The sequence below is a fragment of the Paramisgurnus dabryanus genome, chromosome 19 (genome assembly GCF_030506205.2).
Source record: "Paramisgurnus dabryanus chromosome 19, PD_genome_1.1, whole genome shotgun sequence".
In the NCBI taxonomy this organism is placed as follows: domain Eukaryota; kingdom Metazoa; phylum Chordata; class Actinopteri; order Cypriniformes; family Cobitidae; genus Paramisgurnus; species Paramisgurnus dabryanus.
The window spans coordinates 8,938,529-8,964,778 of NC_133355.1; the positions used below are offsets into that span (position 1 = coordinate 8,938,529).

At 35.7% G+C, this 26,250-nt stretch overlaps 2 protein-coding genes and 1 long non-coding RNA gene across 5 annotated transcripts; all 3 read right to left on the reverse strand.

Annotated features, from left to right (window-relative positions):
- Positions 1-1,081: 1,081 nt before the first annotated feature.
- Positions 1,082-13,378, reverse strand: iffo1a (intermediate filament family orphan 1a). 2 transcript variants are annotated; one of them, XM_065287901.1, is made up of 9 exons: positions 12,104-13,378; positions 7,822-7,882; positions 7,653-7,748; positions 6,509-6,649; positions 6,214-6,398; positions 5,982-6,099; positions 2,898-2,990; positions 2,148-2,278; positions 1,082-2,068 (listed from the first exon to the last, which is right to left on the reverse strand). In XM_065287901.1, the coding sequence occupies exons 1-9, from the start codon at positions 13,111-13,113 to the stop codon at positions 1,966-1,968; spliced, it is 1,938 nt and encodes a 645-aa protein (XP_065143973.1). In that variant the 5' UTR covers positions 13,114-13,378; the 3' UTR covers positions 1,082-1,965. The 2 variants fall into 2 exon arrangements, with proteins under 2 accessions (XP_065143973.1, XP_065143972.1); XM_065287900.1 differs by having other exon boundaries at positions 6,214-6,401.
- Positions 13,379-15,198: 1,820 nt separating this feature from the next.
- On the reverse strand, positions 15,199-19,836 carry ing4 (inhibitor of growth family, member 4). Its single transcript, XM_065287903.1, has 8 exons — positions 19,748-19,836; positions 19,251-19,322; positions 18,979-19,145; positions 18,080-18,194; positions 17,885-17,999; positions 17,435-17,579; positions 17,262-17,323; positions 15,199-17,164 (listed from the first exon to the last, which is right to left on the reverse strand). Exons 1-8 carry the CDS (start codon positions 19,782-19,784, stop codon positions 17,125-17,127), a joined length of 753 nt encoding a protein of 250 aa, XP_065143975.1. The 5' UTR covers positions 19,785-19,836; the 3' UTR covers positions 15,199-17,124.
- Positions 19,837-21,006: 1,170 nt separating this feature from the next.
- Positions 21,007-25,991, reverse strand: LOC135771752 (uncharacterized). 2 transcript variants are annotated; one of them, XR_010542990.2, is made up of 7 exons: positions 25,787-25,991; positions 25,055-25,146; positions 24,762-24,902; positions 24,512-24,615; positions 24,157-24,291; positions 23,982-24,077; positions 21,007-23,292 (listed from the first exon to the last, which is right to left on the reverse strand). It is a non-coding gene; the product is annotated as an uncharacterized lncRNA (long non-coding RNA). The 2 variants fall into 2 exon arrangements; XR_012335474.1 differs by lacking the exon at positions 25,787-25,991 and adding an exon at positions 25,289-25,591.
- Between the last annotated feature and the right edge of the window lie 259 nt (positions 25,992-26,250).

Below are 26,250 nucleotides of genomic sequence, written 5' to 3' on the forward strand. Positions count from 1 at the left end.
GACTCTTTGGATGAACTTACATGGAGATGATTCTCAGGATCACTGGCAGGTAATGATGATTACAGACATGAAACAGGCATAGAGGATGAAATGTAGTCGGGATGGAGATGAATTATGAAAACAAGAGAAACAGACAGAAGAAAGGACTAGGAACGTGACAACTGTAAGTTACTGAACAGAGTTATTAGCAGAAGCTCTTTCATTTCTGTTTAACATCTATAAGTACAAACATACCAGTATTATTTGTTATTGCTAACGCAATCTAAGAGTTTAAAGCAGACATACATTCAATGTTAATAATTTATGACATTCACAGATGTGAGCTTTTAAACTCTTCAGAAACTGTATTCAAGTATCAATACTAGAGACTTTTAAAGCCTGTCACAAAACACTGAAATTACACTTTTTAAATCTCTCAGGCACCTAAACATATATATTTACAGCTGTGTATTATTTTTACAATACATTTAATTATCAATAATAAAAATAAACCAAAGTCACAAATGAAACAAATCAGTTTTTGCGAAAACATTCATAGCCCATTATAAGCAGACTGGCTTACAGTTACCTTCCATTAATTTATGTTCGCACTAAATCCAGTTTTCTGTTCCCAACTCAAAAGTCTAGATTTGCTGTTGTGAACCTTAAGGTACTCCTCTACCTATACAACACAGATTAAATAGCTAAATAAATAAATAAATAAATTTATTTATTTATTTATAGCTAAATAAATAAATAAATAAACAACAGACCCGTGCACACCTTACTGTTCGTTCCTCGCTAAAGTGTTAAATAGTGCTGAACCCAAAATAATTTTGTTCTCGGGTACATGATGACTATGAATATTTAATATATATATATATATATATATATATATATATATATATATATATATATATATATATATATATATATATATATATATATATATATATATATATATATATATATATATATATATAAGGTCAGTGTAAATAAACGGCCAAAACATATTGGTTGGTTATGGTTAGGCAAAAAAAAAAAAAAAATTTATATATATATATATATATATATATATATATATATATATATATATATATATATATATATATATATATATATATATATATTTTTTTTTTTTTTGCCTAACCATAACCAACCAATATGTTTTGGCCGTTTATTTACACTGACCTTACTGTTTGGAGCCACATGCACATTACCAATGACCGTTGTCTACCGTTTATGCAATGCAATCCCGGCCTTCACAAAGTGATTCTAATGACATTCACTTGAGTTAATGCACATTATTAATGCAACAGAATGCATTATAAGGGTACACAAACAAAGGCAGACAACTTTAAACACTATAACAATAAAAGACAATCCAAAGTCATTTGGTTTTTATATACAACACAGATTAAATAGCTAAATAAATAAATAAATAAACAACAGACCCGTGCACACCTTACTGTTCGTTCCTCGCTAAAGTGTTAAATAGTGCTGAACCCAAAATAATTTTGTTCTCGGGTACATGATGACTATGAATATTTAAACATCAGTTATCACAGATGGCATTATTGGTAACTGATGCATAAACTTCTAAGTGCTTATTCAGCTACTTTTATTTTTATAATATCCAAGGTTAAAAACCTTGCAGTTAAAGTCTGCAAAAGAGTAAAGTGTTAATAAAACGACATTATCTGAATGTTAGAAATGTGCTCAGCTCTTATGTTTTGGTCAGAATGTAATACAGTGCTATACAGCTCACTGCAAATTATAAATTCTTTTTGAAAGTATATTATTTGTGTATTCCAATAGAGGGCGCTAGTGAGACCAAACAAGATGACTTGCCTTTCAGAAGGTAACATTAGATTTTTTGCGGACGTATTTCTCCAGCGCCCTGTGGTGATACCAGAATGGCAAAAAGAAGCTCTTAAGACTTTTCATGTTTGGTCCAGGACAGAAGGACAGTTTGGCTGCATGTCATTATGGTTCAATGTTGTCAGGATCTGCAGCAGGAGTTTTCTTTTTTCCCTTCTCGACATTCTCTCCCTCTTCCACAATAACCGGAGCAGGAATAGGAGATTTTCTGTAAAGAGATGGAGATGTAATGAGTGGGATAGTACATCATGCTATGAGCAGTGCTCTTAGCGTGTGTGTTTTTGTACCGGTCTCCACTTTGAGTGATTAATCGCCTGCACGTCTCCATCTGTACATCCAGGCCTCTTTTCATGCTGCACATCTCCATGTACTCGTGCAAATGCCTGTTCATATCGGACTTGGCCGTTGCCAGCTCAAACTATAGAAACAAACATGAAACAGACAAGTTAAGCCGGTTTACCCAAAGCAACAAGTTAAAACAGTTTACTTTAAAATTCATATTCTGTCAGGAATAACCAACCAGAATTTATAATCTGTGGTTGGTTGCATAAACCCTCTAAGACTAGTTTTAAAAGTAAGTCATGCATTTTTATTTTTAAAACTGATCATAACCAAATAGTAAGACTGATTAGCCCTAAGTTGCTAGTTGGTCAAACTAGTTCTTAAGACACGGTCTTGACTTCTAGGCTATGTTTATGCAACCGGCCACTGGTGGCATGCAACAAACTCATTCATTTTTGTGATTAACTATTTATTAAATTAAAAAATACCAAATAAAATTTTCCCATGGAAGTTTGTACAATTCAAACCAAGAAAAATCTAACATTACTTAATTATTTGAATTTCCAGAAAACTTGGCTCATTTAATAGCAAAGCAACTACTTTCTTAATCAGAAAAGAATGCAATTTCTTCCATTTAAAGCTTATCCAGTATATCAAAATAAACCTCTTTGTTTTTGGCCCTGCTTTCTAAAATGCCGTTATGTCCTTGATAGTTAATTTTTTTGGCACAAACACATAAAGACGTGGCTCTTTACCTCAATTTGGTCAATGGTTTCTTGATATTCCTTCTCGCGGGACTTAAAAAGGGACTCTGTGTCCATGATCACCTTCTCTATGGATTCTTCTTGCTGAGTATAAATGAACAAACAGGAAAAACTGTTATCTTTGAGGATGATTTGTTTTAAAAGACTATACATTCGTTCAGCTGTTTAAGCATATTTGTTTTTTACTCCTCAGAGGGCCCTTCGCAATTTTTAAGCAAATTTATTGTGAAAAACAGAGATGTTCAGTTTCATTAATTTTAAAGGCAGGGTCCATGATCTCTGAAAGCCAATGTTGACATTTGAAATCACCTAAACAAACACGCCCCTACCCCCGTAGAATCTGGACCTTCTTTTGATGGACCCGCCCCACACATATGCAACCCAGGCTACGATGTCGGATAGTACACACCCCTTACTGCTGATTGGCTACAAGTGTTTTGGTAGTCAGCCCAACTCCCTTTTCCAAAACGTCTTTCAGAAATCCTGCACTCCGCCTTTGATGTATTTGCAAATATTTAATACAATTATTTTTTATATCACAATATACATTTCTATTCTTGCTGATGCATACTTATGCCACTTTCACACCACTTGATTCCGGTACAAATTTCTAGGAACGAGTACTGGGGCGATTACCCAAGAACAAAGTTTGACCTGGCTGGCACTGACTGGCCTGAATACGTCAGATGTCAGCCGAAAATGTGACGTTCCTTACCATGTTTGAAAGATTCGGTTGCTAACAGGAGTTAACTTGGCTGAGTCTGAAGCGGGAGGAATTATGATAATGTCGGTCTTTACTACATCACCAATCCCAGGATGTAAACTGTTGTCTACATTCCGTGTGTTTGTTGTAGTCCAAGAAAAGAGATTTATGTTGGAGACGATAACTTGTGTCATCGTTTACTTTTTTTTTTGCATATCGTTAACATTTACTAATACATACTTGCACACCAAAGGAAACGTAAAATTGTGAATCGGACCATAGGTGCCCTTTAAAATCTACTGTAATGCAAGGATCTAATATAATATTACACAACAGACATTTGTCTGTGCATGCTTCAGATCTCGTCCCAAACTTTATCTATCTTATTAACTAGTTTAACATCAAAGTCCCGTACTCGATTTTCTAATTCCTGCATGTTTTAAAACTAAAAACCAACATGTCACGTGCATGTGGATATACGCATCATTGTATTAAAGCATTTAGCATGGTACACCTCTCAGAAAACATTCTGATCATTTTAGATGTTTAGTGACTATTTAGGGCAGGAGGGTTCTCAAAGTTTACATTCATAGGTCCAAATCTGAATTCTCATCATTTTCATAGGTCTGGAAAAACTGGTTATTACAAAAACTGTGTAAATGATGATATAAATTATTTGTTTATATAACAAGTCAACACAAATAGTTTGGAAAAAAGTATTTTCTATTAAAGTACATTCATAACAAGTGTATTTTGCATTTAAAGAAAAAAAATGTAAACATGAAACACAAGAAGTATGCCAAAAGTAACCAGGTGCAAAATACAAAGCAACCTAATTAGAGAAATGGCACAATTTGTCTTCCATCAGATGCATAAACCGTATCAAAAATGTCCGACCATGGTCGCCGCCATGTTACGTAAAAACATCAGTTTGGAGCCAAGGCATGCGCAGAAGGAATCGTCTGTGGAGCCAGAGGCGGAGCCGCGGTATCAAACTTCCGCCAATCATAACGACACACCCCGTTTCTATAGCATCAATTTGGTAGCTAAGATGAAACTTATCACAAAAATGAACACTTGAACAAATATCAGTGTGATAACAACTACTTGAAAGGACCAAAACCATCTTTCGGATACTTTTATTGGAAGTGTAAATATTTTTTTATTTAGAGCAGAGTCCCATTCGTTTGAATGGAGAGGGCGGGGTTTATGACTTGTACTGCAGCCAACCATCAGGGGGCGATCAAAGAGCCAGAGGCTTCACTTTTCAAGACTAAGGAGGCATACCCGGTATTTTCATGATTATAAAGAATATCTATAATGATTATGTTTGACAAGTGTTGCTTTTTCAAATCCATGTAAGGAGTTCAAAAGCCGTAGGACATGAAATAGCTGTGCATATATCTGGGTGTGATGGCTTCAGTGTCGGACGAGGAATACTCTTAAATCTAAAAAAAAAAAAAAAAACCTAAACGAATGGTTAACAAGTTTATTATGCATTTTTAACGTAGCAAATCCACACATTTAATCAATCACATAGAAATTAATGCACTTGCAATATGAAGGACGCCGGTCCGGATTAAATTCCCTTCGGATCTGGAACCCCTGATTTAGAGGATTGAGATCGCAAGAAGAAGGGGGCTAAATGTACTTATTTTTAAGAAAACCTCAGTTTCGTCCAAAATCGACATTTATACTTTCTTTTCCCTCTAGCTCAAAATTAGACATTGGTGTGCATTCGGTCTCGTTTTGCCAGCACGGGTCACAAATGTTCCCCAGTACTAGTTTTCAGGTTGCAATCGCACCGCCAGTAGTGACATATCATCATACTGATAGCTGATCTGAGATCTGCACAAATGGTTGCTGTATTCATGCAGCGATGGGTAGAACAAACAGCATCCTGACAACAATCTCTCACAATTTCCAAAACAATAAGCTTTTATCCATATAATGCACACCCGCAAATACATGCAAACTGCCGCCACATTGATAATGTTTTGCTTATAGTGAATGTAAATGCTCACAACATAAAGACAGTATATGCATTACTAAAGTATAGCTAACAAGTGCACAAGAAGGACTTTATCCAAACATAACAACAAACTTGTTTAAGACTAAACTTATTTGGGATAGTCCCTTGTGTGCTCGTTTGACCCTACTCTTAAATAGGAGCTTATTTATTTCCCGAAAAGAACGGTCTCAAATCTTTTTCACTTCTTGTGGTGTGAACACACCCAAAAGCAGGTAGTTCCACAAATCGTTCAACTTTTGAAAAGGTTCCTGCGGTGTGAATGGGGCTTTAGTGACAGGAATGGAAAACACATATTTTGTGAGATAATTACAAATCAGAAGTGATTAAAAGAGAGATGTACCTCTCCTTGAGTCTCAACATTGAAAGTGTATCCTGGAAAATCTTCCCAGAGCAACAGTGTTTCCTCAGTCTCTTCCCATGCAAGACTGTCACAGTCATCTTCAAACTCAGACTCACGCCTATTGCATACATAAAAAAACACCAATTTCCAAAAGTGAACAATTATGCCACCAATTTGTTATTTTCTATGGGATTTCATAAATAAATACATACATATCAGTTTTGTTACTTACAGTTGGTTGAGCATCCTCTGCATTTCCTCATTGATTTGATTGGTGGATGAGCAACACAGCTCCGCCTCCTTATTCACACTCTCCTCACTTTCTGAGATGCTTATTGGATCATCACTCTCGTTGCCCCTGATTGTAGGAGTGGGTTTCCGAGGACGGCGAGTCAAGGTTGAGGGAGGTGTGGCCACCTGCTGTTACACAACATAAATATAGAAATATTACAAAACAAGAGTTTTGACACTGAAGCACATAAAACAACCACAAAAGGGTCTTTGATGAGTGACTTATATAAACAAACCTGGAAGATTTGAATCATGTCTTCACAATTCCTCTGCTGGGCTACGTCACACAGGCGGGCAGTGATGTCAATCCTCCGACAGATGTCCATGTCCACTTTCATGGCCTTCTCCTGAATCTTACTGTCCAAATCTGAGTGATTCTAGATGGAGAAAGGACACAATAGCGAAATGAAAACAGATAAGATAAGCAAGAAGAATAGAAAGACATCTGTGACAGTTGGGTGGTCTCAGCGCTATTCATTTTTTAAATACCCATCTACAATGTTTAAAGGATTAGTCAATTTTCTTAAAAAAATTCAGATAATATACTCACCACCATGTCATCCAAAATGTTGATGTCTTTCTTAGTTCAGTAGAGAAGAAATTATGTTTTTTGAGGAAAACATTCCAGTATTTTTCTTATTTTAATGGACTTTAATGGACCCCAATACTTAACAGTTTTAATGCAGTTTAAAATTGCAGTTTCAATGGACTCTAAACATTATCAAACAAGGCACAAGGGTCTTATCTAGCGAAACGATTGTCATTTTTGGCAAAGAAAAATTACAAATTTGCACTTTTAAACCACAAATTCATGTAATTGCGTAAAGACGTCGAAAGGTCACGTGTTACATATATGAAAAACACATTTGAAGACCATTTTAAACAATAAACTGACACAAAGACATTAATTAGTATCATTCCACATACAAACTTGTAAACACTGAGGCGTAGTTTCAATACGTCATCTGTGACCTCTTAACGTGATGACGTATTACGTGATGGCGCATCACAGGACCGGAGGAAGACAAGTAGTTGTGGTTTAAAAGTGCATATTTTTTATTTTTCTTGCCATTAATGATAATTTTTTCGCTAGATAAGACCCTTAAGCCTCGTTTGAGATCGTTTAGATTCCTTTGAAACTGCAATATTAAACTGCATTAAAACTGTTAAGTGTTGGGGTCCATTAAAGTCCATTAAAATGAGAAAAATCCTGGAATGTTTCCTCAAAAAACTAAATTTCTTTTTGACTGAACAAAGAAAGACATCAACATTTTGGATGACATGGTGGTGAATAAATTATCTGGATTTTTTTAAAGAAAATGGACTAATCCTTTAATGATGATTCAATGGTGTACTGGAAGGTTTTTAACATGAACTCACATTGCTCATTAAACCTTTGAAAAGTACAAGATCTGCTTTAAGCTGCTTAACCCTCAATGCAAGCTCGTCCTGACACACCTCGCTTTCCTGAAGGTCCTGCAAAACATACACACGTGTGTCACTAGATGAAGAGAGAGCAGACAAAGCAGAAAACATTTAAAAGTTTTACCTCTTCAAGATCAGCAACTTTTTCCTGTAGATCCATCCTCATTGTGAATTCCTCTTCCCACCTATTATAAAGTTTAGTTAGAAAACCATTCAACAGCATCATATGTGCTCTAAATCATTGTGTGGCATCACCTGGGACCTACAGCTCCCAAAAAATCATTTACTGTTTTGTTCCATTTGCCTATAGGATTAGAAGGATTTTTGCTGGTATTCTTGCCCGAAACATTCAATTTAACATAACCGAGTCAGACATTACAATTAAATTTCTGGTCATGAGAGTACTACCACCAGCTAAGAGTACAGTCAGTGAATCACAGCTATAAATACCATCTGTCATATGACCCAACAGTTTGGGTTATACAGACACTGTTATGCAATGAGTCACCACATTGTTCATATAGAAAATGCAGGAAAGTTCACATATATATACCCTACTTTCATTTTAGTCCATTACTGCAGTATCACTGCAGGTGTGATTATTTAAGTGTCCACATATAACATAATAACGTTCACATAACCTTCTTAACGCATCACAGAATTCACAGACAGCCGAATCAGCAGAATCCTGCTGTAGCACAGACCACTACTGTAATGCATAAAAAGCAATTGTGATGAAACACACTCAAGCTTGTGTGCAATACACCTGACTGCTGACATAAGAAGTTTGGGTTTAGATTCAGTGGCTTCAGGTAACTGCTGGTGGCCTGGAGAGGCAGAATAAGACGATAAGAGAGGAAATGTGAATTATTCTCTAGTGGCAGACAGTACTGGCAGTAGCAGCACACAGCACAGTACTGCATTGCAGATGCTGAGGCGCAGAGGGGAGGTGGCTGAAGTTGGAATGAGAGAGAGAGAGAGAGAGAGAGAGAGAGAGAGAGAGAGAGAGAGAGAGAGAGAGAGAGAGAAAGAAAGAGACAGAGAGAGAGACAGAGAGAGAGACAGAGACAGAGAGAGAGACAGAGAGAGAGAGACAGAGAGAGAGAGACAGAGAGAGAGAGACAGAGAGAGAAAGAGAAAGAGAGGAGCAATATAAAGCAGAGTCTTACTGTATTGATATTATGTTGTAATCAAAATGAACAGTAAACTCATTTCTAATAGTAAACTAATAATAAAACTATTTTTATTTGAGATTGCCTCAAATACCAATAACTATTAATATTCATTTAGACTATATAACATAGATGACAAGATAACTTTGAGGATACTCTACACCTGTGATTCATAGGGGTTCTCATAACCCAGAAAGACTTCAGCAGGTAAAAATTAAGAAATAAAAACAGAGGCATAAAATTATCACAAATAATTTTCCTTTCATTACATTTACATAAAATTTAGCAGTCAGTGTGTTCTTCCCCGCCAGCTTCTAAAAATATAAAATATTACAAATATATCACATGAAAGAACAGACCTTCTGCTTTCAAAACAAACTATAAACAAACAAACCAGGAAAAAAATGTTGTTTCGTCCATCTAAATTTTTTCTTTGTTTATATTTTTCTTAAAAAATTTTTTTTAGCAAAAAGCTGAAATAATTGCTTTTTTGTGAAGGAATTTTGTTAGAGATCAGATACAGATACAGAATGTACAGGTACACATGTACAGTGTACATTTTTATAAATTGGGTAATTACACCATATAGCGGATAATCACGGTTTTGCAGATTAACATAAAACCTCATCACAAACACTTTTTTTCATGCAAATGTTTTCTCTTAATTAAGAGATAACTCGTCAATGACGAGATAAGTCCTCAATGGTGGGGAAAGAGTTAAAAATGCGTGTTAAAAGAAACTTATTTTTTACTTTTAAAGAATTTGGTTTTTAACACCCATTTTTGGCCATCACTACAGCATTTATACTTAAAACAAAACAATTAATTTTTATAGATCACTATCATGGATTATTTTCAATTTTAGACTAATGCTTTTAGATTATCAGACCACTATGAGGTCAAGAGGCTTTAGAAAGGCCCTGTTACAGCTACTTGAATTTTTTTTTATTTGCATAAACTCACCTCGCACAAGTGACCCTGGACCTTAAAACCAGTCATAAGGGTATTTTTTAAATGTATACATTAGGGATGGGCATTCGAATTAAATTTTTTTAGTCGATTGTCGGGAGAATTAACGATCGATTAATCATTAACATTTTTATCATAAAAAATAATTATTTAACTTTTATAAAATACAGCGTGTTTTCCTCCATGAGACCTTAATTACAAGATCAACTTGTGGCAAACAGTTAAACTACATTTAGTTAGACAAACGGAACATATATGCGCTTGAATATGCGGTGCTCTTAAGCAGCAGAACCTGCAGCTGCGAGCCGCATTCTTAAACAGAGACTTAATTTGTTCCAAAAAATCATGACCTCTTCATGATTATTTTTTTTAAATCAAAACGGAAGGTCACAGATAACGGAGTATGGTATAAATATTGTACCTTAGTGGTAAAATGTTGAATTGCTGTTACACAGTGAAATTCATTTAATTGCTTCAAGACACACGCTACGCTAGGCAACGCAACCTGCATTAGATAAAAAAAGTATTCGATTAATCAATAACAAATTAACGTCATCGACTAAATTCTTAACGATCAATTATCGATCGTCGATTAATCATGCCCATCCCTAGTATACATCATGTGAAAGCAATACAGATGTTTTCGATTGATGTATGGTTTGTTAGGATAAGACAATATTTGGCGATATACAACTATTTGAAAATATGGAAACTGAAGATGCAAAAAAAAAAAAAAAAAAAAAAAAAAATCGCCTTTAGTCCCTAGCAACAAATTTTTATATATTTACAATAGGATATTTACAAAATTTAATTTATATGGCAAAAAAACAATAATTCTGACCCATCCAATTTATTGTTGGATATTGATACAGATATACACGTGCGACTTGTGACTATATACTTGTGTAAAATATCATCCCAGAATAAGGTTATATTGCTTACATGTAGTTCTTAGTTGTGTTTCATTTACTGTAACTATTAACAAAGTCTTAGATGTTTCTCCTAAATGTGTTTATAAAAAATAAAAACAAAAACAAATAAGAAAATACATTAAGATTAATTCATGTTAAAATATATTAAGCATATGGAGCTGTAAAATTGATGTGGATTGTATAACATTTTGATTTGGACGTATTTAATGAGAAGTTTTTGAGCTCATATTGAAATCTTCAATTTTAAAGAGATGTCATACCTAAATTTTGGGATGCTTTGTTAAAAAAGCCTGCAAAACTGAATAAAATGTGTCTACTGTGGTATAGTTTTTCGTAAAACAGTATGTGACCCTGTATGTGAAATCAGGCTTAAGTACCAACACAATAGGATTAACATTAAAGGGGACATTTCACAAGATTTTTTAAAGATGTAATATAAATCTCTGGTGTCCCATAGTGCAACTCTGAAGATTTAGCTCAAAATATCATATAGATCATTTATTATAGTATGTTAAAATTGCCACTTTGTAGGTTTGAGCAAAAATCTCTATACACTAAATGGCAGTGCTGACGTGGTTGGATAGTGCAGATTAAGGGGCTGTATTATCCCCTTCTGACATCACAAGGGGAGCCAGATTTCAATGACCAGTTTTATTCACATGCTTGCAGAGAATGGTTTACCAAATCTAAGTTACTTGTTTGTTCTTTTACACATTATTTAGGTTGATGGAAGCACTGGGGACCCAATCATAGCACTTAAACATGAAAAAAGTAACATATTTTTTGTCCCCTTTAAAGTTGATTTAACTCTTGACATGGCCTTAGTCAATATTAAAGATATCAAGGTTATACTTTTACAGAATGTTCTTTACATTATTCTAACCGTAAATCACAAAAATGACTTTAGCTGGGTTTTCACAGACTCGGTCACATAGGCCTATATTACTTATTTTGTATCATTACAATAGAAATGTTATATTAAAGGCGGGATGCATGATCTCTGAAAGCTAATGTTGACATTTGAAATCACCTAAACAAACACGCCCCTACCCCAATAGAATCTGGACCTTCAATTGATAGACCCGCCCCACACATATGCAACCCAGGCAACGATGTTGGTTAGTAGACACGCCCCTTACTGCTGATTGGCTTCAAGTATGTTTTGGCAGTCTGCCTGACACTCCTTTTCCAAAATGTTTTTCAAAAATCATGGACCCGCCTTTAATAGTTAACTACAGCCTATCTACTCATTTTAACTGACCACTGACATAAAAATCCTTGAAATACATAAACTGTGCTTGTTTTACATTTATGGGGTTACAAACATACTCACCTTCGCTTGTATTCGTCTCTCTCTCTCTTGACTTTGGCGAGCACATTGTACAAGGCCCGAATCTCTGGGGTGATGGTGTCAATCTGTACACCCACCCCGTTTGGAGGAGGCACCCATGATGACACACCCGGAACCGTGAGGCGCGACTCGCGCCCAGTACCGAACCTCTGGATGTTATTATAAGACCAGATCGACCCGGGGTGAAATCTTTGTGGAGGGTTGGTGGCACAGCTGACTCCAGTGCTGACATATTTCCCGTTAATGTTGCTGATGTTTTTCTGTAATGGACCAACGGGTGATGACGGGCTGGTGGGGAAATTTGGGGTAAGATTGGAATTGGAGTCCGTAAAACTGGAGGGATTCAAGTTTTCTATCGATTTGTTATTGGACTCAATTATGGTGTTATTGAAGACAGGGGACAGCAAACCTCCTGACAGATATGCAGTGTCGTTTGCGTTGTGAATGGGGATCAGGTCTGGCTTTACAGGCATTAATCCAACAACGTTTGAAGTTTGAACCCCAACATCTCTGGTTAAAGGTTTGTTGTTTTGCGCGCACTCCCCACTGTTGCTACTGTCATCCAAAGCTAGTTGCAGTTGCTTCTCCAGTACTTTATTCCTGCGTTCTAGTTCGTGCACTTTGGCTAAAAAGCATCGGAATCGCAAGTTCAGGGTCTTGAGGACGCTTATGTTGGACCCCAAGTCGTTACGCAGGGCCGTGGCGGCAGGTGGAGGTGGAGACATCCGGTACAGATAACTCCCCAGGTGCGCATACGGTGCTCCCGATGAAGGTAAAGCACCCAGGTCAAACCCATCCTGCCCGATGCCACCCATGTTCTCAGCAGAGAAAAGGCCCGGGTCAGCTGCGCCATACGCCGCATCCGTCCAATATCCCGATGGCGAGGAGTCTGATAAGCCCGTCATCTGATTTTGTTGGTAGGAATACGCGTTCTCCCCCAATACAGGATTCATTCTGGAGTAAGAAAATCTGAAATGCTCAAAATCCGGCATGAACACTGATTTAACCGAAAGCTTTAAACCCCGATGGTGAACTTGGCAAACACTTGTCTGGAGAACCAAATGAATGAAACCGATCAAATCTCTTTTAAAAAAAACATGACTGTCTACAATTCGATATAGCCTAAAGGATGTCGTACGCACTCTTGCACGCCATTTGTTTTGACATTACCTTAACAGATGTGTCTTATTTTCTTAGAGAGGATTAATCTCGTCCTGAGAGCTAGCGGAGCATCAGAGATTCAGAGCAGAAATAAACATGAAAGGAGCAACTGCGGCTCTCTCATACCGATGCACGTGTAATAAACGCGCCTCACATCGTACCACTGTAGTTTTACAACGATGCCAAATTGTGTGATATATTTAATACGTAATGTAACGTAGAATACTTAACCTGATGGATAGTAAAATAATGTTTTTCAAACTTTAGACTCTAAATCGTATTTACGTGCGTATGTTTTTCAGAGATTTACGGTAGCGAAGGTAGCAGTGGACGCAAGCAACAGCGCACGAGCTTTTAGAGCTGAGAGCTCGCGATATCTAAAAACGTCACGTTCACAGACAGGGTCAGAAATATATTTATAGATGGACTGAACAAAATGTGTTTTGTACTAAGTCTTGTTGATGATATTCAATAAAAAAGACATAAAAAATAAATAAATATATATTTACAGATGCTAAACCTAAGGTGCTCAAAATGTTACTTTTCAGTGATGTCATAGAAAACACATTTTTTAAAAACCTTAAATAGTGTGTAGAACCCTTCCTACTACAAAGAAAGTTTCTGTGGATGTTAAAGGTTATTTATGGAACCATACAGCCTGACAAAAAAACTTTAAGTAACCTTTTTATTTTTTGGTAAAAGTGCTGGTACAGGAAATAAAAAAGGAATTATTTATGTAGGATATAAGATTATTATTTGATGCTGATTCGACATTTTGGCATAAAACCTGACTAACAATGTAGTAAATCCATAAACAAAAGACTTCATCTTGAATATAATGTCACAAATAAACAATAAACAGACTTTTATTTTCCATCAGCTGTCATCATTGTGACAACTGCATGTATATTTATTTTAAATCTATAAATGCTCCATAATATAAGTTAAGCCCTCTACACAAAATAAAATAGGCTCTATAAAAGGCAATATGTTGTTTAGAAACAATGACTCACCAGCTGCACACCACAGCTTGTTTTACACATAATAACATGGACAGAAAGCAGTGTAAGTGAGCTGAAATTACAAGGGTGGAGATAATTAATGAAGACATGATTACAGCCTTCTGCAGGTGCACTGTCAGCTCCATCATTAGGTTAATAAAGACCTTACTAGTTTATTAAAGACCTTACTGACTTATTGCTAGGATGAATATTTAAGAGACAGATAATGACCATCCATCCTCACTAAATCCTTTTTAGTGTCTGTAAAATGTTCCTCTATAAAACTGTCTAGATCCATTATAAATTATAGCACATGTAGCATATTATGCTACATATATAATGATACACGTATGCCCTTATGCATAAAATAAATATCAGCTGTACATGTTTTAGTCTGAGGCATGCACGCAGAGTTTATGCATTCTTAATGCATTCAATAATACCATGTAATTTTTGATAATAATTGTGGATACAAATAGCCACAAATAAATGCAATGTGATACGGTTCAACGATGATGCTTGAAATAGTGTAGGTCATGCATGCAATTCACTTGACTGCCATTTGTGTACCTTTTTTATTTCCCAATATGTTATGTTTAATTGTTGCCTTCAGCTAGAATGATCTATTTAAGAAAAGAATTGACATGTCTATGATATTTTAACAGCATCAGTACAGCACAAGGAGGGTGTGCTTGTCACACTGCAGCACAGTTTAAAGTGGACCTCTTATAGGTGACAGACTGCACCTAGTGGTATGTCTGACAACTGCAATGCAGTAACAACATAAAGCTGATATTTAACACAGCTTCACTTTACATTGCCCGTAGTCATTGCACAGGCTACTATACATTTAAAAACATAAACATGCTTATTTGACAGCAACTTTAAACACATTTAAAGAAACTGAATAATAAATTAGGATTTTAGATGTTTTTGTTTATTCAGAATGGAAGACACCGGACCCAATATCTGACATTAGTACAGTACTCTAGAATATCTGTAACCATCAATTCACAAAGTAGCTTGACAAAAGCAAGAGTCACATGACACAAACCTTAGTTTCATCATAAATCAAGACAATATCATTATCATTTAAAACTAATTGGTAAGAAGCATCGTGTAGCACCAAGTTTTGAAACGATTTCAAATAGCATTGACTTAACATAACTTGCCACTGTTTTATTTAAAACAAACTAAATTTAAATACAGGATGATATTAACATTTGTGACACAATTAATACAATGATATTAAGTGTTACTGTAGGTTTCAAACACACTATGTTCATAAGCACCAAAATCCAGTCGCAAAGAATCACCCCTAGCTAATATACAGCTATACAAAATGTTATTTATAGGTTACAATAGAGCTCCAAATGACCAGGCTTTGAATCGATCATGTTGATCTAATATATAATATCTAATGCTGATGCGGTGTTAATGCTTTACAACAGTCTATCAGAGTCGTCTGAAATGCGACCGGTTAAGATCCAAGTAGTGTATGACAAAAAGCACCAAAAATGTCTGCATTGAACTGTTGTGAAAAACCTGAAAGATGTGGTATTCAAGTGCACCATTGTAGGCTCTGCGAACATGTAAACAGAAGTGGTGATACTAGAAAGGTTTTGTGTGGTATACAGTACTTCTCTGTGTACGAGTAAGTCAAGTTAAAGTAGTTTTACATCAACAACACCCACTGAAGCACCCATGTTCTGTTAATTCTGGTTTGTCAAATTAAAACCATCTGGTGAGGCACATTGACTCGTGCTCTTTATAAATACTGAAATGACAAAAAGCAAGGGATGGGTTGATATCACGTAAAGATCACTAAAGCCACCCGAGAGAGATATCAATGACAAATAATACAACCGTAATGAAAAACTGTATGTAAGCGTGAAGAGATCCTGATATGCTCCCTGATAGACTTGACTGCTGAGTTTGTTGACTCACAATATTTAAAATGAGTTTTAACAGACACCTCACATAAACAATGAAAATATAAGAATATAAAAATGCAAGAACTAAACAAAAAACAATACTCCGTAACAAAAGTCATCTTCATTACTGAACACATAAATTAAGCTACTGTTATAACTACCCCTCCTTCATTTTTACCTGTCACCCCTTCTTTTCTTTTTTTTTTTTTACAAATCAGACTGATGAAAGGGATGGAACAAAGGAGGACAAGCACCAGAATAAAGGAATATTAAAGGGATTAATACAAGACTACATCAATCGACAACATTTGTGGCAAATACTACAAAAATTATTTAAAGTCATCCATTATTTATAAAAACGAGGTTATAGAAAAACACTTTCAGTGTGATATTGCCATAAAAATGCACCACAGATAAAGCAATTTTGGATACATCAAAGGCTGATAAACAATTTTATCAAACTGAAATCATTTAAACACACATGCACCCAATTTTACATCCCATAGCTGTATTTAGTGTATTTGGCCAATTCACTTCCTTCAAGTGCTTCTCTGTAACCATAAATCGTAAATAAACATGGGACGAGTATAAATAATTTTAGTGGTAATCCATATTATGCCTTACATTAGGGCAATAAATCGCCTGCAATTCTCATGAAAGCATTCAATGACGATTTACTACTAATCACCGGCTTTACTGATAAGAAACGCTTGAGAATCGCAGGCGATTTATCGCCCAACCCTACCATAAATGCTGTTTATTAAGCCTTACTTGTATTGAACCTGAAATATTATTTAAGAAGAGATTAGATCTATATTAGTGTCTATGGAGGGCCTTAAAACAGCTTTAACCATTGCTTGCATCTCCCTCTAACTCCCCCTCCGTGAAATCTTTTTTTTACAGGTGTTTATTTTTTCTTTCGGTCTTGTGAACATCTTGGGCAGTACCTGGTAAAGGAAAAAGCAAATAAAATGAACGAAATGATGCACAATGTGAAATATAAACGTATATTGACTACAAAACCAAAATCACATTTCTACTAACCATTTCCCCCTGGGCTTGGTGGTCAGTCCCACACAGGCAAAGTGGAACCACTCAATAGAGCACTAAAGAGATACACGCATTTCTGTTAATCTCTGTGCAATGTATCATTTAAACTGGACAACAAAAGCAGCTCAATGACATTGCTTGGTTTCAAGTTTATTATAAGTACTTACGTCTGTATTGTCACAGCCAATCATTTCCCCGTATGAGACCTGGTGACAGAGGCAATAGGTGGGTTCGTTGGGGTCCACCGGCATGTCCAACACATCTGATGGATGCACATTCCCAAAGTTCACAGATGGAGCGGTAAACTCAGTGCTGGAAAGTGAAGGGAACCAATAAACAGGAATTCTAATTCTTTGAGACTTTATGTATTTTTATGGTTTATTAGTTAAAACAGTACAAAGGGATCAGGTGTTTGGAGAGACAAAAGGAAAATAATGAAGTTTGACTAGGCCTAACTGCTAACTTCCTTTCAAAACAGCAAGTTATAAAAAGACACAACTTAAGTATGTTATTTTTTTCTGGAATAGTGAGTTTTCAGTAATGTTAACTATTTTTATGTGAAGGCAAACATGGCATTAAAGAGAAATTAAAACACGATGTGTGCATGTGATTCTCACCTTTGTGTGAGTTTGACTTTCTTCTGTCCACTCTTTGAGCTGCAGTCATCATCAGAGGTCTTGATCTTTGTCTTGGGGCGCGCGACTTCCTTCTTCTTGGGTCCACGATGGTCACCTTCAAACAAATCATCAAAATCACTGGTGATATACACAGGTTATCAAAAAGATGTGTGTGCAACAAAACATAACACTCACTCTTGTTGCCTTTGCTGGAGGTCGAGTCGTAATCGGTGCTCTCTATCTGTTTCTCTTTGAGGTCAGCTTCAAATCGAGCCAGGTCTGTATCCAACCTCCGGATATGCTTATCCACCTGTAATGCATAAATCAGGGTTCCCACACCTTAGTTAACTTCAAATTCAAGGACCTTTCAAGGACTTTCCAGATCCAATACCCTCAAATTCAAGGAATGAATGTGGGGACACATTTCAAGTGAAAGCAAGGTTACATCGTGTTACCTTTTAAGATACATTGTTACAGGTCCCTTTGGAGGGAACTCACGCTGCGTCACTGCGGTGACAGTTTGGGGACGCCTCCATGGGTAAGTGCGTCTGAATGTGTATATCAGATTCAAACAATGATGAGGCTTAACAACAAAGGCAGGGTGACACGAGAGCTAGAAAGTATATCGCTATCTGAAATATTGCCAAAAACGGCGTTACAGGGATGAAAGAAGTATGGCAAGGTAGACGCAGCGTCTCGTTCCCTTCTCAGGGTACAACAGTTACATACGTAACCAGAGACGTTTTCATGTGTCAAGCACAACTATGCAAAAAAGCTTTTTGGTATCAACATTCGCATACAGAAGATATAAGCATTTAAAGCGAACAGTTTAGCATGTGTGCTTAAAAAGTCTAGAATTTGTATGATTTTATCCTACATTACACAGGAAATAATATGGATTTTTTTCCAGAAAACTTATTGGATAAAATAGATTCAAGCACTTTCAATAACCTGTATCTATGTATGTATATTTTCAAAAACTTCCCAGGGCGTTGAATTTTGATGCTCCAAATCTCATTATTAGATTATACAACTTTAACCTGGATTTCACAGACAGGGTTTTTATTAGTGAGCAAATACAAATTCAGACCCACCATCTCATAAGTTTGCATCGCAAGCTGAACCTTGTCATCTCCAAACTCTTTACACTTCCCATAAGACTGCTGGATCTGTCTTAACAATGACAGCTTTTGTTCAGAGGACAGTGTCCGAGCATTTGCTGTGTATTCACGAGCCAGAGAATCAATCTGCCCTTTTAAATCTAGAGAAAGAATGCAAAAACAACAACAACAGTTGTTTAATAATGCGCATTATCAGCAAGTGATGGTACTGAAATAAATGGATTGGTTCATCGTTGTGGACACACCCTCTGTCCTTTGGTCCAGATCTCGCATCAGCTGGAAGTTCCTCTGCAGTTCAAATGGAAGATTCTCGATGCCTGAAAAGATGAAAGAGATGTAAACACATTTACATTTTAACGTCGTAAATGAACACGATCATAACGCTGTCGATACGCATGTAAACGCTAGCATATTGTGCTAAACCACTGCAGGTAATACTTCACAATCCGCCTTAGACCTTCCATGTCTTTTTTATTTACATGTTACAAAGAGAAATATCAAATTTTAATCGATACCACACCCTCTTATCAAAGCGACAAAAATACCATCTAAATCATCACTTTGTTTATCTACAGTTAGCCTGTTAGCCTCAGTAACCATAAATACGTCTTGTAAAACGATCGTTTGCCTTTTAAGTCGTTGTAAATTGTCTGAGTATGTGACACTAGCAAACAGGCAGAATAATACAGATGCGAGAGATATCTATTTAATCCCATTCGTGTAAAAACGACGACATTCTTACTGTCCAGATAGTGTTCTAGGTACATTCCAGCCGCCATCTTGACAAACACAAACAAAGGTTCTTCCGGTCTCACCGGAAGTGCTTAATGGGAGGGGGTCGTTGATGGGGGGGTGTCTGTTTTGGCTTTGACCCCTTTCATGTCGTCTGTGTGCTTTGAAAGTATGTTAAAACAGAATATAGGTCTTTAGATAACTCTGGAGTGGATCAGCTGGCTAATTACTGTGCTCTTTAACTGTGTTTGTAGCATTTTTGCTACTTGTGCCCTGATGAAGGCCTAGATGTAGGCCGAAACATGTTGGTGGTATTTTTAAGTTCCATTATGAACTAGCACCTTTATTAAAGCGTTTTTATAATTTAGAAGAGTGCCTTGGTTTCCTTTTGTTGTTTTTGAAATTTAGCTTATTTTCCAAAGAGCACCTTCGATTTACATATATTTTTGACATTTTGTATACTGTTTTGAACGCCGTAGCCCTCCAGCCCCTGCTTTGTGGGTGATTGTTTTTATAGGTCTTTAGATGTTCACCTGCTGTTCAGAATATGGTATTATTTATTTATTTAACATAGTTTTAAAGGTGCAAAAGAATGTATTGAAATATTTAAGAACATGTGAATATATATATATTTATTTATATTTTATATTATATAAAAAAGAAAAATATATTTTTTTTCTTAAATGTATACATGTATGTGTGTGTATTTATATATACATAATAATTACACACAGTACACCCACATATTATGCAAATACAAACTTTTATTTTGTATGCAATTAATCAATTGACAGCCCTACTGTCATGTCAATCTTAAATTGTTCAAAATCTCCTTCCAATCCCCTGTAAAGTGATACAAGACAGCATTGTCCGGTCAGTCAGATCCACAACGCGGGTGTTTGGGCTCTGCAGCACCTCATGAAGTAAAACACGCTTTTTAGGCACATGTCAATGGGTGTTTTTAATGCTTGATAATCAGTGAGGCACAAAGCTTGGTGTGCTTGTTATTTAATAAAGGGGCCATGGCATGAAAATCTGACTTTTTCCATGTTTAAGTGCTATTATTGGGTCCCCAGTGCTTCTATAAACCTAGAAAATGTAAAAAGATCATCAGTAACTTAGTTTTGGTAAACCATTCTCTACAAGCACATGAAAAGATAGGTCGTTGACATTTGGCTCTCTGCACAGGAAATTTGCCAGAGTAAAATTTACTCAATTTGAAGAAAATTTTACTCTATAACAGATAACATTTGGTCCCTCTCTAAAAAGAGTAAAAGTTACTCTTTTGATAGAGTTGTATTTTTAGAGTTAATTATGCTCAATGTAGTGTTAAAATTTTACTCTGTCATATGATATTTGACTCTATGTAGTGTTTTTTAAAAACAACTCTAGTACCATTTTACTCGGTTCAGAGCTAAAAAAAATTGACTCCGTAACAATTTAACCCTATTTAGAGTAATTTCAGATTTACTCTGCCACAATTTACTTCCCCTCCTGAGCTGTTTTTCATCAATTATGAGTGAACTACAAAAAATAACCAACTCTGTCCAGAGTTATTCTTCTGAATTACAAAATTCACGTTTTACCATTAAACAGCTCGAAAATGAAAAACATCAGTCTGAAACAAACCTGTAATTTCAGTAAAATTTTATTATCTTGCTAAAAACAGCATCTATTATACATTTTATTTGTCAAGCCTCTTAACAGCATTTTTACAATTCATGACAACAACACTAAAATAATATAAATAGTGATAATACAACAGAGGAGATAAAGAATTACATGAAATAATATGGTACAATAAACAAAGCAGAAACAGAGTATGCTGTCCCAGAGTATGTATGTGAAGTTCTAGCTCAAAATACCATATAGACAATTTATTGTAACATGTTGTAACAAAAAGTTGCAGTTGTTGGGTGTGTCCTTTTAAATGCAAATGAGCTGCACTAAATGGCAGTGGTTGAATAGTGCAGATTAAGAGGTGGTATTATTATAATAAGATCCCCTTCTTACATCACAAGGGGAGCCAAATTTCAATGAGCTATTTTTTCACATGCTTGCAAAGAATGGTTTATCAAAACTAAGTTACTGGGTTGATCTTTTTTACATTTTCTCTGTTGATAGAAGCACTGGGGACCCAATCATAGCACTTAAACATGGAAAAAGTCTGATTTTCATGATATGTCCCCTTTAAACTTAATTTACAATATATAAACCATACGTTTGTTATCAGAGTCCCAAATTAAAACAATTTAAAAGTGTAAATCTGCAACTCACGTACTAGGCCCTTGTGAAAACCCAGCTGAAAAGAAGTACACTTCAATAATGTACTGAAAGTGCTCTCTTTTCGCACACTAATTTTGTACTTAATAAACTTAAAAATGATTTTTGAGACACCATGAATATTAACTAAAATGTGCCTAAAATATATTTAAAACATTTATTTATTTACCACTTGTTTGTATGAAAGATGGGTTTAAGTTTACTACAAGCAGTACCTAAATACATTTTTTAAATATATTTTAAGCACATTTAAGTTCATATTCATGGTGTCTCAAAATAGTACAGACACGTATACTTAGATGGTCTTAAGATTTTCTTTAAGAAGTACTAAAGAAGAATATTTTTTTTGAAAATAAAGTACAAAATTAGTGTGTAAAAATAGAGCACTTTCAGATGGGTTTTCACAAGGGCCTAGTACGCGAGTTGAAGATTTACAGTTTAAAATTGTTTTCATTTGGGACTCTAAATAACAAAAGCATGGATTATATGTTGTAAATAAAGTTTAACTGTATGACCTCATTTTAATATCACTAAGGTCAAGGTAGAAATGTTAAAAGAAACCGGTAATTTTTATTCTGATTATTTACTTAAAGGAACAGTATGTAAGAAATTTATATCAATTAATCATTAAATGGCCCTGAAATGTCACTAGACATTAAGAAATCATTTTCATTTCAAATACTCATATCACTCACAACAGCGGTCCGGCCAAGATATTGTCATTTAAAAAGTGGAGTTGCAGCCCTCAACTGATGTTTATATTGTCGTTTGGTATATTGGCCACCAGCTGTGTGATTGCAGTACCAGTTTTAGCCACACGTTTTGTGATTGCAATACCAGTTTTGGCCACAATCCTACATACTGTTCCTTTAAATCTGTGCTGCATATGAATAATGCATGTCTGATGGGTAACATTGTGACTTCAATTGAAACTATAGATCCAAAGCCATTCTTCATGAATCATAACTTGTATAGCACAATAGTTACCATCTTCAACTTCAGTGGCTTCAGCATTTTGGATGCTTACAAGTCTGTGTGAGGCCACGGGTCTGTGCAATAACCTTTGGTTTTATGTTGGTAGACCACTTCTCCAACAACTTTGCAGCGGTCGCCTCACCAAATAGAAGTCCAAAATCTTCATCAATCTGCAAATCATGCACCCGTTTGTGGTTGCCGTGGGCGTTTTATCCATCCCTCTGATGCTTCTTTTTGGAAAGTTTTAATTCTCCACACCAAATATCCACTTCCATCTTCTGCATTGTAATAATGCTCCTGTGAATAGAACAATACAAAGACCAAGTAGTTTTACATTTCCTGACTAAAGAAATTAATGCCTTATCAATTATAATGCAAATAATATCTAAACTGCAATATAAAAAGTATATCCTCCTTTAAAGGTCACGTTCTTTCTGATCCCATTTCAAATTTTAGTTTGTGTGTAATGTTGCTGTTACAGCCTAAATAACACCTGCAAAAGGATAAAGTTCAAAGTTCACTGCCAGGCAATATATTTTCTTTAACAGATTCACCTTTCAAAGCCTACAGCGAACGGCCGGTTTGGACTTTAGCGCTCACTTCCCGAATTAATGACGTCAATAAAACAGTTTTTGACTAAACTCCGCCCACAGGAATACATCAGTCACCAGCTTTGGGTCAAACGGTTCTGCTTAGCTAAGCTGCTGTCAAATCAAAACACACTGAATAAACTACACAATCAGAACTCGTTACATATTTCTGAAGGAGGGACTTCATAGAACAAGGAAGACATCAGCCTGTTTTGAGGACAGTGAAAACAGCGGTATACAGACAAGTAAATTGTGTGAAAAAATACCACGTTTTTTTTTACATGTGAATCCTTGAACACGTGTTATAATGTGCACTGTAAACACAATCAAAGCTTCAAAAACACAGAAAGAACGGGACCTTTAAATCACAAAGTTTGAGAGGCAACAGGTACTTACATAACTAAGCTTGCTCCTGGGGTCAGCAAAGCATGGGAACATGGAGATAATACCCTTTTTGCACATTCTTCCTTCAAACTTCGGTAAGGGCAAGATCTACAAACAGAAACATAAACCAATTAAAACCCGTAACATCATAAACATCAATTTACAAAGTAGTGTATGAACAACCTACCTATGTTCCTTTGTTAAATGTGCTAGCAAGATTTTCACCATGTCACGTCTGCGGCCATCTGAAAGACTTTGTGTGAGGGTATTCCTTTATGACCTTCCCGCCTCCAGGGCTGCCCTTTAGGATATTTTCGATCATCTGGAGGGGGATTATGTTAAATAGAGCAGAGATGAGAAATTATTAACTGACAAGTGTATACTTTATACCCTAGTAAACATTTGAGGTGGATCAGAAAAGTTTAAATTTGGTTTTAAGCTTTTAAGGTTTTTAACCACTGTAAATGTTGACTAGTGATTTTCAAATATTCTTACATATTTAAGTATAGATTTAATTCAGAGGCAAATTTGGTGATTCTTACCTGGACTAGATGACGTTCCTCGGCTTGATTTTTTTCAGGAGGATTTCTAATCAACACTGCGGTCCAATCAGACTCTGACGTGCCCTCAGTATTAGATAAATAATCTTCAATATAATCCATATCAATAGTTAGATTATCTGTTCATACAATTTTGATGGCATGCTATTGAGAATTAGTCCAACTGACATATTAGCATATGCAAATCAGTGAACACTGCTAAAAAAACTGATAAGCATGTCAAACAATTTACCATCAAGGCTTGTTGTGCTTTGTGGGATGAAGATTTCTAGGACACCAAAGTCTGGTCATGTCATCAGATATTATTCCTCATCAACCTCTGTCTTTAAGTCATCAAAGACATTCATTGTAGGAAGATTAAACTTCTTGACAACTGAAAAAAGACAAACCATTGGCAAATAGACCAGCAATGCCAAATTAACAAGTTATTATGAAGTTATTTTTATACCATATCAGGTACAATCATACACTTATATTACTATTAAAAATGTTTTAGAGGAAAGTATTAACAATATTAACTCTTACCACATTCAAAAAATGTGTGAAATGGTTGTGAAGAGAAAATATATTTCTTGCTGTCTTTGAACTTTACTCTGACAACGTTGTTGGTTTGCATCCTGAAAGAAACCAAAAACACAAAGTTAAACATAATACCTTACGTTCCATAAGAAACAGATCACATTACTGTCCGAAAAGGCATAACATTGATGCACAAATCAATCTGGCTAATGTAACCTAACTCTTTACAGAGTCACGTACATGTGGTGCACAACTCCAGACGCTCGTCAGTTTAACTTTACTTTACTTTGACAAAGCTGTTGGTTTACATCCTGAAGCAACCAGAAACACAAAGTTAAACATCATACTTTTAGTTACAACAGCTCACGTTATCGTCCGAAAGGGATAATGCAAACCAAACTGACTAACGCTCACTTAACTCTTTACTGAGTCAAATACATGTGGTGAAACTCAAAACGCCCGCCAAAATATTAAGTTAGTGGACAAACATTTCATAGGCAGTAAGCAAGTTTCACCGGTATCAGTTAACATTCGTAACCAGTATGTTAGTTATGTGCTTTACAGATGACTTCTATACGTGTAATTAACTTATATAACCTAAAAGTTTTAAATTATAGAAGTTAGTTCTCACGTGAGAAAGTTAACTCTGTAATATTAAAAAACGTGGCAAAATGACTAAGATCAAAACAGAGGCGAATATTCTGGAAATTAATACTAAGATTTATAAAATTCACTTACTTCACCATCCAGCAGAAAATCAGCTTGTCTTCTTAACAGCAGTGATCGATATGACCGATAGCAAGGGAGTCACGGTGAGTGAAGCCAATATTTCTATCGCCCTCTAGTGGCGGGGTGCCGTGTAGGTCATAAAGCCAGCAAACTCTATGTAAGCGAATGCTACGTGAACCAAACTTAAAAATCTAATTACACTTATATACAGATATTTTCCCCAAAGATGGGTTCTGTTACTTTAGTTATTTATTATGTTTACGTACTTTTAGGTGTTCATTTTTGTCATTAGTTTAATTCAAATTAGTTTTTTTGAGATGTTGTTTATTTATTTTTACAAAAGAAGTATATGCAGGCATGTCATTAATCTTTATTGTTACTCTGTTTTAACATTATATACAGCAATGGCAGATAAACGGAAATTAGGAGGGAAACATTTTACTCTGTTACAGTTACTCTGTAATTTTGCTCCC

Bases quoted from the DNA above. Each gene is read 5' to 3' on its own strand.
- ing4 (XM_065287903.1), bottom strand. From the start codon at position 19,784: ATGGCGGCTGGAATGTACCTAGAACACTATCTGGACA. The intron at 19,146-19,250 runs GTGTGTCCACAA...TTCTTTCTCTAG, and splicing joins TCTGGACCAAAGGACAGAGG to ATTTAAAAGGGCAGATTGAT. The intron at 18,195-18,978 runs GTGGGTCTGAAT...TATGCATTACAG, and splicing joins CGATGCAAACTTATGAGATG to GTGGATAAGCATATCCGGAG.
- iffo1a (XM_065287900.1), bottom strand. From the start codon at position 13,113: ATGCCGGATTTTGAGCATTTCAGATTTTCTTACTCCAGAATGAATCCT. The intron at 7,883-12,103 runs GTGAGTATGTTT...ACTTTATAATAG, and splicing joins AGAGACGAATACAAGCGAAG to GTGGGAAGAGGAATTCACAA. The intron at 7,749-7,821 runs GTAAAACTTTTA...TATGTTTTGCAG, and splicing joins AAGTTGCTGATCTTGAAGAG to GACCTTCAGGAAAGCGAGGT.